At 42.4% G+C, this 15975-nt stretch overlaps 1 protein-coding gene across 1 annotated transcript in view; it reads left to right on the top strand.

The window, feature by feature from the left end:
• chd9 (chromodomain helicase DNA binding protein 9) overlaps positions 1–15975 on the top strand; it is an 82839-nt gene that overhangs the window by 47999 nt on the left and 18865 nt on the right. Inside the window, 11 exon segments of the mRNA XM_034148427.1 lie at positions 2243–2486; positions 4961–5137; positions 5704–5847; positions 8028–8283; positions 8788–8998; positions 11612–11807; positions 12357–12539; positions 13447–13635; positions 13825–13935; positions 14105–14304; positions 15587–15786. Coding sequence (XP_034004318.1) covers positions 2243–2486; positions 4961–5137; positions 5704–5847; positions 8028–8283; positions 8788–8998; positions 11612–11807; positions 12357–12539; positions 13447–13635; positions 13825–13935; positions 14105–14304; positions 15587–15786 — 2111 coding nt within the window.

Here is a 15975-nt window from a genome sequence, read left to right on the forward strand (position 1 = left end):
TAAATGGTTTTCTGGAGTACACCACGCAGCAGAGGCAGGCGCATTATGTGGAATCTCATCTCTTTGGTCTGTTATTACTGCTGATGATGTCTTTTTCTCCCCCATTGTACCGTGTTTATTCTTTAAGTATCATGGGATTTGTCCTCCTCTCGTAGTTTTTCCCCTTCTTTAGCCCAGCACACATGTATCTTCTTTACTTTGAACGTGCAACAGAGATGCTGTCAGTGAACACACGCTACGTTGTTTATGAAACATTACACCTCACACAGCAATGTGGTGAGAGTTTAAACACCCTTTCCCCGACACATGTTGAACACGCAAGGGATATAACAGCATTTTCTCACAGGTGACGTTGATGTGTTAATGGTTTACACTCTCGCTTTTCTCTTATGTTTGTATTCTACTCCACTTCAATCAGGCGAGACAAGTTTTCTTTTGATGTAACTATATATATATATTTATTGCCGGGAATACACAGATGCATGTAATGGTGTTTGGCGATTAGACCCCGTTGTGCTGGAATATTATTCGGGAGGGGAAAAACTGAACCCTGGGGTCTAGACACGGGTGGTGGTGGAGGCATGAATCAAATCAAATCAAATCAAGTTTTATTTATAAAGCACATTTAAAAGCGATTTTTGGTCGAGCCAAAGTGCTGTACATGTAATAAAAACACATTACTACAAACACAATAAAAGACAATAAATTACAATAGATATATAAAAAACACAGGGAAAAGTCAGGAGTCGTGCTCCGCTCTGACTAGAAGGCCAGGGAGAAGAAGTGAGTCTTAACGGTAGATTTAAAAACCTCTAGGGTCTGGGCCGACCTCACATGGAGGGGCAGAGTGTTCCAGAGCCTAGGGCCAGCTGCTGCGAAGGCTCGGTGACCTCGGGTTTTGAGCCTGGTCTTGGGCACTATCAGCAACAGCTGGTCAGCAGACCTTAAAGCTCTGGCTGGGGTGTAGCGCTGGAGGAGTTCAGCTATATAGGCCGGAGCCAGCCCATTTAGTGCTTTAAAAACAAATACAATTATTTAAAAATCAATTCGGACCCGAATTGGAAGCCAGAATGGGGGTTTTTCTGGCCAGTCAGAAGACGTGCAGCTGCGTTTTGGACAAGCTGCAGGCGTTTAATTGAGGCCTGGTCCATACCCACATACAGAGCGTTGCAGCAATCCAGTCTCGAGGTTACAAAGGCATTAATAACCCTTTCTAGGTCTGAAGGGATTGATGGCAGTCGGTCTGAAAAGTAGTGGTTTAAGCTTGACCCTGGATTTGGAAGAAAGGAAGGTGGAGGAGGGCTGCGTTGAGTCACCTGAAATGACAACTGTGAGGAAGGGGAGAGAGCAGATTTAAATGTTTAGCAATGCACAATGATAGGCTTGTGGGAATAGAGGCGAAGTGATAGAGAGGCGAAGTCCCGCCCATCTACTTCCGACCCATGGGACCTTATTTCGGAAAAATGATGTATTGAAGTCAATGGGGAGAGAAAGATTATCTTTCGATCCCGTTTGAATTGTGCCACGAATTACACATGTGATGTTTGTCAATCCTAAAAAAATCATTTCCATGTAAAAAAAGTCACAGTTTGTCGTAAAACTGTTGAAATATAAGACTATGAAAAATACGCAACTAGAAAGACTACAAATCCCAGAATCCCGGTCCAGCATGCTGGCTCTTAGGAACCGACTAACTCCCCTTGTGTGTATGTACAGCTCTCAACATGCCCAGACTTGTAGTGATTTTCACCTCTTTTAATACTTTTCGCCTCATTCTGAAAGAAAGAAGTGAAATGTGCCAACGTGACGGCCGTCTTGGTGTGTGGTGCGAGACGGGAGATGTAGTTCATTGAGCGGTTTCACACAAAGAAAAGTGTTACTTCACAGTTTTACGACACATTTTTACTTTTTTGACTTGCACAATTATCTTTTAAATTGACAAACATCATATGTGTAATTCGTGGCACAATTCAAACGGGATCGAAAGATAATCTTTCTCTCGCCATTGACTTCAATTCATACTTTTTCCGAAAAAAGGTCCCATGGAGGTCCCCCGGAAAGGGAGGGGCTTCGCCTCTCTATAGGTTTAGCTGGGGAGTGACGCCCCCGATCACTGATTGAGAGGAGAGAGAGTAGTAAACTGGGAATATGTGAATGAATGACTAAAGACTGTCTTCCTGGTTGAACTTGCACTAAGCTTAATTTGTTCTCCTCTTAACGCTCGTTATCTTTCCCCCATCAGACGGAACTGCATCCTGGCAGACGAGATGGGCTTGGGAAAGACCATCCAGTCCATCACATTCCTGGAGGAGATCTGCCGTGTGGGCATTAAAGGGCCATTCCTCATCATCGCTCCGCTCTCCACCATCGCTAACTGGGAGCGCGAGTTTCGTACTTGGACCTATCTCAACGTCATCGTTTACCACGGGAGCATGGTCAGCAGGCAGATGCTGCAGCAGTACGAGATGTATTTCAGGGACGCACAGGTAAACGGACAGATCTTTTTGCAGTGTATTATTACATTACAGTCTTGTGTTAGTACAAGTTCACTAAGTCTGAATACTCGTATTACATACGTTCAATTAACTGTCTGGAAAATACCAAATAAAAAACATTGGTTGCATCTAAGGGGGCCTATTATGCTCATTGTCAGGTTTATATTTGTATTGTGTGTCTCTACTGGGATATGTCTCCATGCTTTAATGTTAAAAAAGCTCTTTTTATTTCTGTCATACTGCCTGTGCTGCAGCATTTATTTCAGCGCTAGCCAATAGAAGTGTTGCGTAGTGATGTCACTATGGCCCATAAGTACACAGGAGACCAATGGAGGCATTTCAGGCAGGGGGGGGGGAGGAGGAGTGTGTGGGAGAGAAATTCCCTCTGGAAGGAAACTTTGAGATTTTAGCCTTTGCATTTACATAGAAATCATAACACACTACAGGAAAGGGAAAACCCCCAAAAAGCATAATAGGTAGTACGGCAACTAAATCAAAAACACATTAGACAGTTGCTCTCCAATGCAGACAGTATATTACATGCAATCCATATTAATTTCAACTGTGTAAAAGTGTAAAGGGCGAAAATTGAAAGTCATAATCTGTGATACTGATTCCTTGAGAATGTAATTTTCATGATACACTACATTTTTTTATAAAATGCAAACCTTTTCAAAACATTAAATACATCTTAGATTTGCAAACTATTTCCATTGTGTGTTTTAGGCAAGAACACTGCTTTCCTTCAAAGTGTTGTTTGTGTGTTCTGGCTCCACATGAGTTGTTTTGGCCTTAAGGAGCCGGGAATGACTCAACCCGGGCCTTCCTAACACAAATAGAATTGTGAAGAGTGATGTGCCTTTTTATTTTGTCCTGACATAACTCTCCTTTTTAAAAACAGATGAGGAAAAAGCAGCGTCACTGTGCTTACCTTCAGACTGGAAAGCAGTGATTCACTTCGATTAAAAATAATCACAGTGCCTTTTTAGAGAAAACAGCAACAGCACTGTGTCAGCAGCATGACGTCCTGAGAGTAATCTAATGATGTGTTTGGAAACAGGAGGCCTGAATAAAACAAAAGGAGTCGGATATTGAAAAGCCGGGTGGAACGTGATTACCGTATGTAACACGAAACTACAAACACTGGGACTCTGTAACTAATGCAGCAATCCCACTTACCGCAATGTTTCCAGGCAAATATCACCTGTAGAAGGAGGGAGGCAGGCAGCAGCTGGACTATAGTGAATATCTCAGGAAAATGTTGAAGAAATAACATAAATATCTTATTTGAGACATTGTTAAAGGTTCAGGTAGGTTGGCAGGATCTGGGATCAATAACTAGGTGTCATTATTTCGACTGACATTCAGTGATAGTTTCCACGCTATTCAAAAATATATTTAATGATCCGGGTGTGATATTTATTCACAGGGTCTGTACTCAACAATGATTTTTATTAAGATTTGTTATACTTGCAGGGACTTCTCTACAGCATCACAAATCCTCATTCAAAATCATATTTACATATATATTTTTCCTTCCTTACCAAATATTGCACAAACTGCGATTTGGAAATGTTCAATATGGCCATTTCAAAAAGACGTGGAGCTTTAATTGTGCAACTCTAGTTTCACATTTTAGATAATTCAATGTAGCTAATGATATACTTGTTGTAAGAGAGTAAGAGAACATTTTCCTAATTAAGCGGTACTAACGAAGCGTAAAACAGTGTTAAAGAAAGGGCACGTTCCCGACAGTGAGGGGGGCTGCTAGGTAGTTAGTGAGCCTTGGGCAGAGGCTTTCTGTGGTTGGCAGGCCATGTGATGTGTCACAACAGGCAGCGAGATGCTCTTAGTTTTCAGACGAACCGTGGTAGGAATTACGGCAAAAGAGAGCAGAAGACAGCGCAGCCGCCACCGGGCTGTCTCCCAGCAGCCTGTGATGTCACCGCAGCCCCGAGGGGAGCTCTGTCAGCGGCGCTCAGGCGTATCGCGGAGAGAGGCTGTGGGAGGGCCTTATTGGATAACTGAGTATCCCTCGAGGACTGTTGTCAAGGCAATCGTTACAAATGGAGAGGCAGGGTGAAGAAAAGCCTCCGCAGAAGGACAAACAAACAAATAAACAAACGGCAAAAAGACTCACTAGCAGGTGTGCACTCATGTTAGATTGGAGATAGCTTCACAATCAAGAGGTGTGTAGTAGTAAAGTAAGCCATGTGTTTGCTGTCAACAGCATGAGGCTGCAAATTAGTGGGTTTCCGATGTTAACTGTTAGTGGTTACATGCTCATTATATTCTCTCTGAAAACAGCTTTTTTTTTAATGAGCGTACAAATTCTGCATCATTCAAATGTATAATACTATGAAGCAAATTAAACGTGCTTTAACACACTTCCACTTGTACTACATAACTATGCTTTATCAACCAATTTGACACATTTTCCTGCATCCCTATTTTCTTCTGTAAAGGGCCGTGTGATGCGAGGGGCCTACAAGTTCCAGGCGGTGATCACCACGTTCGAGATGATCCTGGGAGGCTGTCCCATTCTCAACGCCATAGACTGGCGCTGTGTTATCATCGACGAAGCCCACCGCCTCAAGAACAAGAACTGCAAGCTGCTAGAGGGCTTCAAGCTCATGAACCTGGTACATAACACATACATTTAGAAGTTTGATATGTGTGCATTGTTAAAGCTCTCGTTTAAAAACTCATTCCACCTATTTTGACTCAAGACTGTGGGCGTTTCTCAATCGCGAGTACGCTTGCTTGGTAGCACATGTCTGCCGAGCATCTTGCTTCAGAAGCGAGTCAAGAATACTTCCTGGCATTCGGAAAACGAAGAGTGGAACAGGCGAGCAAGTGTGCAGGTGTGCGTCATATGAGAGGCCCCCGCCTTACATCTTCCGCCACAGATTTGGGGAAATTGGTCCGTGCGCAAAGCATTGTGGGGATTTTAAGACCGCGGAGTCTACTCATGTGCAGCGTCGATATTTCTCCAAACGGAGTACGCCGGGCTCGGTAGATTTCCAAGTATGCTGGAGATTGGAACAGTACTTCGGCGGCACTCGATGACGTAGTATGCTTGAAATAGTGGCTCTGAAGCAGCTTTACTCGCGATTGAGAAACACCCTGCGTATCAAGTTCTCTAAAGTATAATGTGTCTAATTATCAAATGTTACATTCTCATTTTGTGTGTCTTGTTCTCTTTCAGGAGCACAAAGCCCTGCTGACCGGTACTCCTCTCCAGAACACTGTGGAAGAACTTTTCAGCCTGCTCCACTTCCTGGAGCCGGCACGCTTCCCCTCAGAAGTCCCTTTCATGCAGGAGTTTGGCGACCTCAAGACTGAAGAGCAGGTGAGCCCACAGATACATGAAGAATATGTCAATTTTCATGTTTTGCGAATATTCCGTAAGTCAGAAATCCACATGTCAATTAATCGGTTCAGATGCTTCAGAGGGCTTCTGGTGCTATTTGTAGTCCTCAACAAGGAAACGCCACTTTTTTTGTTGTTGTTGTTTGAAAACAGACACATTATTGTCTGTTATGGCGCGTTTCCACTACACGGCCTCGCTCGGTATGGCTGGGCCTCGTTAGGACTGGCTCACTTTATGGCGCATTTCCATTACAGTTTAGGAACTGGGGTAGTATCTATAGTAACGCAGTGTAGGCGGAGCCGTGACGTCATCTTCAATGAGAAGCCCAGAAAAACAACACAGCCGTTAGCTGTTAGCACTCAGAGCTCACAGCTCCTCATATATGTTCAGAAACTAGACAAAAGTTAAACAAGTACAAACCACAGACTGTCTGTGTCATGGCGAATACAGTCGCTGCTTTATTTATGTCTGTATAGGCCGTTGTTGTGAGTGTGGACGGTCGGAGCATATACTGCGTTAGCTTAGCCAATCTCCATTTAGAACACACGCATTTTAAAAGGTTTTTCACCTGCCGTCTGTCTGCAGACTTGTCAAAGCATTAATTCATGGTTTTTACTAACCGGTATCAGTATGTTGTTACTTCGGCATCATTTTGAAACGTGTATTACAATTAAATCACGGTCAAATATGTCCATCTTGTTGTAGTTGTAGCCCCCTTGCCAGCGATGCTCTCTCTAGTTTAGCATACTCAGCCCGACTCAGCCTCGTTGTCTCTGGCCCTAGACCCGCGATTTTATGAGGCCAGAAAAACTGTGAATTAGGACCCGCCGGCCGGTACTAGGCCAAGTGGAAACGCAACCAAAGACGGGCCGCTGACGTCACAGCCCTCTTAAACCGTGCTCCGCGCTGTAGTGGAAACGCGCCATTAGAGCCCCACTAAACACAGTTTCAAAGACCCTATTGGTACAGATGGTGTGGATTACCCAACTAGGCCACAGTGAAACAGTATGTTGGATAACTGTTACAAAACAAATGGGCTATTTAGCTACTGATTATTGGACTATGTGTTGACACAAGATAAAAGCGTTTTACCTTTACTTTTAAACTTTGCTGGTTGGCATTTCATTTTTAGGCCGAATCCCTAAAGAGATGCTCGAGGAAAGCATTCAATCATGTTTGAAGTGTTGTGCTCTTGCTGAAAGTAAACAATTTTTGGAACAGCTAGTACTCAACAGGCGGGGATAAATAGAAGCTCTTTGTACCGGTGGAAATGTGAAAGCATTTTTATAGAAAGCGTTGCTGGTGCGGGTATCTTTCCTAAAAACTGTGTTAGTCAAGGGCATGTATGTGTAATGCAAAAAGAGGGAAGCTTGCCCACTCATCGGGGTCGAGTAGTTACTAAGCTGTGATGTTCTGCTGTGAGCACAAACTCATGATAGGAAACCAAAATGAAATCACTGGTTTTAAAACTTAACATATGAATATAAATGTAAGACATTCTAATACATAATAACTCTACTGCTATATATAAATCAAATACAGAATATGACATCATTAGGCTGTAATGGTAAATAAAAAGTGGCGCTAGCTTACATAGCCTTCTCCCTATTTAGTTAATGTGTTCTGATGTTATTTTGATGTTTCTAACATCTGCATACATCAGTCATTTAACACGTATTTCCATATTTGAAGTCTGATTATGCATTATGATCACATTTTGAAGACAATTATTAAAAACAACAAATGTAGTCTTAACTTGGGAATGGAAAAGTCACTGGAGCATGCACACATTTTCTGTAATGACATGTAGGACACTGATGTTCATAGTCTTAATCAGACCCAGCTAAGACTCAGCATGTGTAACCCAACTCATCTGTAGATTACAATATCTTCCATCAGTTACAGAATAATAATAATAATAATAGATTACATTTGTATAGCGCCTTTCAAGGGACCCAAGGCCGCTTTACATGGTGAACAAACAAACAAACAAACAAAAGGGGCAAATAATAAGTAGGAGTGGAAGCAGGGGGACTGTGATGGGTTAGGGGTCAAAGGCCATGGTGAACAGGTGAGTTTTTTAATGATGACTTGAAGATGTCCAGGGAAGCAGCATTGCAGAACATGATATAACTCTCTCCTCCTCTTGGGGCCCTCAGGTCCAGAAGCTGCAGGCCATCCTGAAGCCCATGATGCTGCGCCGGCTGAAGGAGGACGTGGAGAAGAAGCTGGCTCCTAAAGAGGAAACCATCATCGAGGTGGAGCTCACCAACATTCAGAAGAAATACTACCGCGCTATCCTCGAGAAGAACTTCACCTTCCTGGCTAAAGGAGCCGGCCAGGCCAATATGCCCAACCTGGTGAACACCATGATGGAGCTGAGAAAGTGCTGCAACCACCCCTACCTCATCAAAGGTAGGATGAAGTTGAATATAGGTTCATTTAGCTCAAATGTACAATTGTGATCTTGGCAGGCAAAGCAGCAGAAGGTCTGTTATTACTCAGTTTCCTGTTTAGTCTTCAGGAGGTGTGTTTAGCTTACTTTTAAGTTCAGCTTACTATCACTTGATTACACAAGTGACTGTTACATCAGATACAAAGAAACTGGATTTTGAGCATATGCACTGGATCTGTCGTGTTTTTGTGTTCTTTCCTGCTATCACAATTTAACTTATACATTAGGGTCATTTCTGGTTAGGGTTAGGGTTCTGGTTAATATTCATGAAATTGTACTTTATAGGTTGCACAAGCATCTAAAATGTGATATTTAGAAATACTCTCAAATACGCTTTCCCCTTTTTTGTACTCTCAAAAAAGGGGAAAGCGCTGAAGTTGTCATTTGTCCTTGGAAATCAAATCTTGTTAAAAAAGCAATACATCCACACTATTGCTGACGTCCCCGTGTCTTTGCTTCTTCAGGGGCAGAAGAGAAGATCATGGAGGACTTCAGGGAGGTGTACAGCCCCAATGCCTTCGACTTCCACCTGCAGGCGATGGTACAGTCTGCCGGGAAGCTGGTCCTCATCGACAAACTGCTGCCCAAGATGAAGGCCGGGGGCCACAGGGTGCTCATCTTCTCTCAGATGGTGCGCTGCCTGGACATCTTGGAAGACTACCTCATTCAGAGAAGGTACGGGGAACAGATGATGATGGATGTTTTTCATATACTGTACAGTATGGTTCAGATTTTAAAATGACTACACACGTCTGAAAAAGTGCATTTTTGTAATCTCTTTTAGGGCTGTGCAATTAATCATATTTTAATCTCGATTTTGTCTTTCAACGATTACGAAAACAACGTAATCGAAATAAAACGATTATTTTTTTATATTTTTTTAATTGGTTTTTCAGTTGAATTATACTTAAAGTTCAGGGTAATCAACTGTTAAAAACATACTGTTCAAAACTATTTTTTCAATAAATGGATGTTTTCAAAGTAAATGGATAATCGTTTTTAATAATCGTGATATCAATTATTGACCCAAATAATCGTGATCATGATTTTTGCCATAATCGCACAGCCCTAATTTCTTTAAGACGATTCCAAGGTATTTCGAAAAATATCATGCATTGAGGTTAAGAAAAATCTGCCATAACAAGTTAGCAATAGCCATTTAGCTTATATTTAATCAAACAGCATGCAAATAAAATGCTATAATGATATTAGTTCTGGAAAAAACACTTTTGCACTGTGATGTCATAATAATCAACTTGTGCATGATATTTGTTGCACATCCTCTTGCTCTATTAGATTCAGAATGGTTTCAAGGAAGCACCAGATCTTGTGCACATGGCAGGCAGGACTTATTGTGACACTCGGTAGTTGCTCCACACATTGGAGAGGAAGTTCTGAATACTATGGCTGCAAATGGTTAGGGACACTATGTGTATAATGGTTTGTTTTTAGCATGTGATACATGACAGCCAAATGGCAGTGAGAGAAGTTGGCAGCGGCTTAGTGTTTGATCACATCTAATGAGTGAAATCAACACACACACATTCACCCATTTATCTATCCGTTTTTGCAGCCATTTATCTGGGTCAGGTCCAAAAGGGGGCTGGAACATATTTTATAACAGACACTGCCTTATACTAACAAATCCACCACAGGTATGATTATTTGTGTCCAGTTCACATCAGATGCGTATTTTTTTGGACTTTTGGATCTAATTGGAAATGTACCTTCCCTCCTATAGAAAGTATTGGGGGTGGTCTTTTATTTGTCTCTTCCTACACCAGGAAGACAAAGAAATCATGCAATTTCACACATTTCTGCCAAGAATTAAAATGAAATCCTGTCAAACGCCTCAGCTCCATGAGTCATATCATTAGTCTTTAATTAGGAAAATGGTTCTGTTGTCTATTCAAATTGCACTGTATGGTATCTAGACCTGTAATTAGAGTGAATAAAATGAAAAGAAACAAGCATTTTGTTTCCCACCCACAGAGCACAGTGGCAGCTGATAAAGATGATGGACAAGATATTGGATTTATATCACGGCTATGAAGCTCTAACCTAAGGCTCTGCCAAAGTACAACATTACCTTGAACAAAGCGCTCTCGCCTTGTTTCTGTGTGTGTGTGTGTGTGTGTGTGTGTGTGTGTGTGTGTGTGTGTGTGTGTGTGTGTGTGTGTGTGTGTGTGTGTGTGTGTGTGTGTGTGTGTGTGTGTGTGTGTGTGTGTGTGTGTGGTGTGTGTGTGTGTGTGTGTGTGTGTGTGTGTGTGTGTGTGTGTGTGTGTGTGTGTGTGTGTGTGTGTGTGTGTGTGTGTGTGTGTGTGTGTGTGTGTGTGTGTGTGTGTGTGTGTGTGTGTGTGTGTGTGTGTGTGTGTGTGTGTGTGTGTGTGTGTGTGTGTGTGTGTGTGTGTGTGTGTGTGTGATGTGTGTGTGTGTGTGTGTGTGTGTGTGTGTGTGTGTGTGTGTGTGTGTGTGTGTGTGTGTGTGTGTAGCATCTTAGGTAATGCCCAAAGGTCCCATAAAAAGCTGAAATGGGGTGAGTGGTCAGGAACATTTAGCAAGACAACCATGGGGAAAGGTTTACAACTTGCAATAAGCACTGGAGTTAAATGGCAATTAGGAATCTGATAATTACTGATAGGAGTTTGGGTTTTTCTTTGTTTTTCTTCTCAAGTTTCCTGATCTGCACTCTGCTCAGTCTCATTTTTCTTAGTTCTGATCTTTGTCTCCTTACATCCTGTTGTTGCGCTCATGTTTCTGTTTCTGCCTTTCTCTCTCTCTCTCTCTTTCTCTCCGTCTTTCATCTATTTTCCCACCAGCAGCTGAAGCTAACCCTACACTATTGAACAGCTGTGAGGTGCTGCGCTGCACAGACCTCAGACAGGGTTCAGCTGCAGGTTGTAGGAACCCTCAGGGCTTCTCTACATAAGACAAGCAGGAGTTTGTGTGAGGCTTCTCCTGACTGGATTACCCTGGGGGGTGCAGGGGGTCGTATCGTGGGAGTGCAGGAGAATGGTCACAAGATGAAAGAGCATAGAAATAAGAGATATCTGTCAATCTAGGATAGAGATACAGAGGTGTAGAAGGGAAGTCAAATAATGCTTTGGGTCAAATGTAAGTCCATTCGCACTATTGTCGAGCAAGGGGCTGGAGTCACTTAATAACACTCATCAGGAAAACTCAAATGTATGATGCTTGAGCTTTTCCATAAAGCTCTTAACTAAAGAATAAGTATTCAGTGAGTGATTTTGATATACATGCCTAACGGATCGTTTCTTTGTGTTGCAGGTACTTGTACGAGCGTATAGATGGTCGTGTTCGTGGAAACATGCGTCAGGCAGCTATCGACCGCTTCAGTAAGCCCGACTCAGAGCGCTTCGTTTTCCTTCTGTGCACACGCGCTGGTGGCCTGGGAATCAACCTCACAGCAGCAGACACCTGCATCATCTTTGACTCAGACTGGAACCCACAGAACGACCTGCAGGTACGACACACGCACGCACACACACACACACTCACACTCACACTCACACTCACACTCACACTCACACACTCACTTAGCAGTAGATGCAACAGGCTGCTGTAGATTACCATTAGTCTGCAACAAGTAGACAACATCTTGGCACCCTCATAGTTATCTGTTGTCTAACATCTGCTTGTGCAAACGGCTGCCAACGAGACTCATCACCACGACATGTGCCTTACGCTATGTCCAATCAAGAACAAGTGCAAATTTCACGTAATAATTTAAGTTTCCATCTTGGGTCATTAAGGTCAAAGTAGAGGTATTAACACAACAGCTCCTAATTGTACATGTAGTGTATTTTACTCTTCTGCCGTCCTGTAAATGCCTGCCAATGTGTCATCACCACGAAAAGTACTTTACAATATGTCCAACGAAGAACAGATGCAATTATCCCTCAACAATTAAAGTTATCCTCATTTAGGATTAGCTCAAACTAAAGGTATCAGCACAGAAGCTCCTAATTGTACCTGTAGTGCATTTGACTCATATGTTTCTGTCCCCTCACAGGCCCAGGCTCGCTGCCACCGGATTGGTCAGAACAAGGCAGTGAAGGTGTACCGTCTGATCACCAGGAACTCGTACGAGCGGGAGATGTTTGATCGCGCCAGCCTCAAGCTGGGCCTGGACAAAGCGGTGCTGCAGAGCATGAGTGGCCGAGATAACAGCCTGGGAGGAGCCACCGGGGGGGCGGTGAGTTTGAGAATTGTCTGGAATAGAAATAAGGGAATTCAATTATTTAGTCGAGTTCATTTTCAAAGAGGGGTGTTTGATTTTAGAACGTGCTACTATTTTACGAGCTGACCTTGGTGAGACAGGACATTTTTCAGTTCAATTATCTCATTATCAAATGATTTCACAAACTAGCTGGGAATGGAAAAAGTCTGGTGCTAATCACAGAGCAGTTTTCACACAATTTTTGTTTCGTTACTATTTATTAACGTTCCTCTGATGTACCTCTTCTATACCTCGTGTAACAATGAATATTCAACTAACTTTGAGATGTACATTTGTAACACGACAGTTTAAAAATAGCCAAAAAGAGACAAAGACTTCTTCGAATTGTCTCTCCAACAATGATTAAAGTCAAATGTTTCTGATATCAGTCCTGAGTGACATCAGAGGAACAGTGTTACAGATTACAGACAACAACAAGATGCCAAGCAAAGAAAAATAACTTGTTAAAAACCCTAAAACTTGAAGCTCATTCTTCAAAATACCCACTTGAAGTGTAACTGATCCTATTAGAGACTAATCTCTTGTGAGGGAGTGTGTCAGCGTGTTTGAAGTGTGTAGGTGGATGTTTTGCCACATTTCGCTTCCTCTGAGAATTATTAAACGTATGAGGAAGCTGAGATATTAGCAGGTCTCCACATCTGGTCTGGCTGCGACATATTTGCATAAAAAAAGATCTGCTGGGGTTAGATACATCCCTGCTGATGTTATGAAATGAATAATCAAACGTGTGTGTTTCCCCATGTGTTGTGTATTACCATTTATATATTAACATTTTGCCCCTCAAGTCCATCTTATATTCACTTAATCTTTGTTTATAAAGTGTTGTGTGACCCTGGATGTCTCTCTCCTCTGCACCTCGCAGGCCCCTCCGCAGCAGCAGCTGTCTAAGAAGGAGATCGAGGATCTGTTGCGACGGGGGGCTTACGGCGCCATCATGGACGATGAGGATGAAGGGGCCAAATTCTGTGAGGAGGACATCGATCAGATCCTCCAGCGCCGCACAAAGACCATCACCATCGAGTCTGAGGGCCGAGGATCCACCTTTGCTAAGGTGAGTGAAAATAAATACGACTCTAAAACAAGTAATACATATTTCAACTTTATAAACTGTTTTTACTTGGCTCGATTGTGTACATTTAGCTTAGACTGTTTATTTTCCAGCAGGAGAAGCTGGTGATACATCGTACGGGGAATGGCAAATATGATTATGGTTTAATATGATTCTCACGTCTGCTTTCAGGCCAGTTTTGTGGCGTCTGGAAACCGCACAGACATATCTCTGGATGACCCCAACTTCTGGGACAAATGGGCCCAAAAGGCTGACGTTGATATGGAAATGGCTAACGGCAGAGTATGTACTTCACCACAAATGATACAATATACAGAGCAAAATTAGGACCTTTTTTCACAAAGATGTGAGAGCTAGACATCCAGTACGGTCTCAGCCTTTCTTTATCTGCGTTCTAGACCTTGATAGTGCCTTGCTGATATTTTGTTTGGCCTTCATTCTCCCCCTTCAGAACAGCCTGGTGATCGACACTCCTCGCGTCAGAAAGCAGACGAGGCCGTTCAGCGCCACCAAGGATGAGCTGGCCGAGCTTTCAGAGGGCAACAGCGACAGTGACGACTCCAAACCTAAACTCAGGAGAAACCACGACCGCCTCAACAGCTACGGGCGCACAGAGTGCTTCAGAGTGGAGAAGAACCTGCTGGTTTATGGGTAAGATGACTCTAATAGTCTTCAAATCATAGAGACTGTGTGGATGTTGTCCGTTGATGAGAAAGAGTGGAAATTCGATAAAGGGAAAAAAAACGTCATCCTAATATCCCTTACTTTATGCTACTAATGCCAGTAATATGATAGATAGAGAGATGCTTAGATAGACAGAAAGATAGATGGATGGATGGATGGATGGATGGATGGATGGATAGATGGATAGATAGATAGATGGATAGATAGATGGATATATATATAGATGGATGGATGGATATATAGATGGATGGATGGATAGATGGATATATAGATGGATGGATGGATAGATGGATAGATGGATAGATAGATGGATGGATGGATGGATGGATATATAGATGGATGGATGGATAGATAGATAGATAGATAGATGGATGGATGGATGGATGGATATATAGATGGATGGATGGATATATAGATGGATGGATGGATGGATGGATGGATAGATGGATATATAGATGGATGGATGGATGGATAGATAGATAGATAGATAGATAGATAGATAGATGGATGGATGGATAGATAGATAGATAGATAGATAGATAGATGGATGGATGGATGGATGGATATATAGATGGATGGATGGATATATAGATGGATGGATGGATAGATGGATGGATAGATAGATAGATTGATGGATGGATATATAGATGGATGGATGGATAGATAGATGGATGGATGGATAGATATATGGATGGATGGATAGATGGATGGATAGATAGATAGATTGATGGATGGATATATAGATGGATGGATGGATAGATAGATAGATGGATGGATGGATAGATAGATGGATGGGTGGATGGATGGATAGATATATGGATGGATGGATGGATGGATAGATGGATGGGTAGATAGATAGATGGATGGATGGATATATAGATGGATGGGTGGATAGATAGATAGATAGATAGATAGATGGATATATAGATGGATGGATGGATATATAGATGGATGGATGGATGGATAGATGGATATATAGATGGATGGATGGATGGATAGATAGATAGATGGATGGATGGATAGATGGATATATAGATGGATGGATGGATAGATAGATAGATGGATGGATGGATAGATGGATGGATGGATGGATGGATAGTTAGACAGACAGACAGACAGGCAGATGCAAAATGCTGCTATGTACAGTACATGTTTCTCATTAATATCCTTATGTAGCAAAGCTTTACAAAGTGGTTCATTTCAATCTGAGCCCACATTTCTTACATTTAGCTTTTGTCTTTGACTTCAGGTGGGGTCGTTGGAAAGATATTCTGACCCACGGTCGTTTTAAGAAGCAGCTGACGGAGAGGGATGTGGAGTCCATCTGCAGGGCCCTGCTGTCTTACTGCCTGGTCCATTACCGTGGAGATGACAAAATCAAAAGCTTCATGTGGGACCTGATCGCTCCTTCTGAGGACGGACAAACCAAGGAGCTGCAGAACCACCTGGGTGAGTCTCAGGAGGACTTCCAGACAACATTAAGAATATAGAATCGAATATATCTTTATTGTCATCATACAAAGTACAATTTCTTTGGCAACTCTCACAGCAGTAGAAAATAGACACAAATAAATAAGAGTGGCAAAAGCAGAGGTAGTAGCGATGACAGCAACGAGATACAATTAAATGTCAATGTGC

Source organism: Trematomus bernacchii, unplaced genomic scaffold (genome assembly GCF_902827165.1).
Source record: "Trematomus bernacchii unplaced genomic scaffold, fTreBer1.1, whole genome shotgun sequence".
Lineage (NCBI taxonomy): Eukaryota > Metazoa > Chordata > Actinopteri > Perciformes > Nototheniidae > Trematomus > Trematomus bernacchii.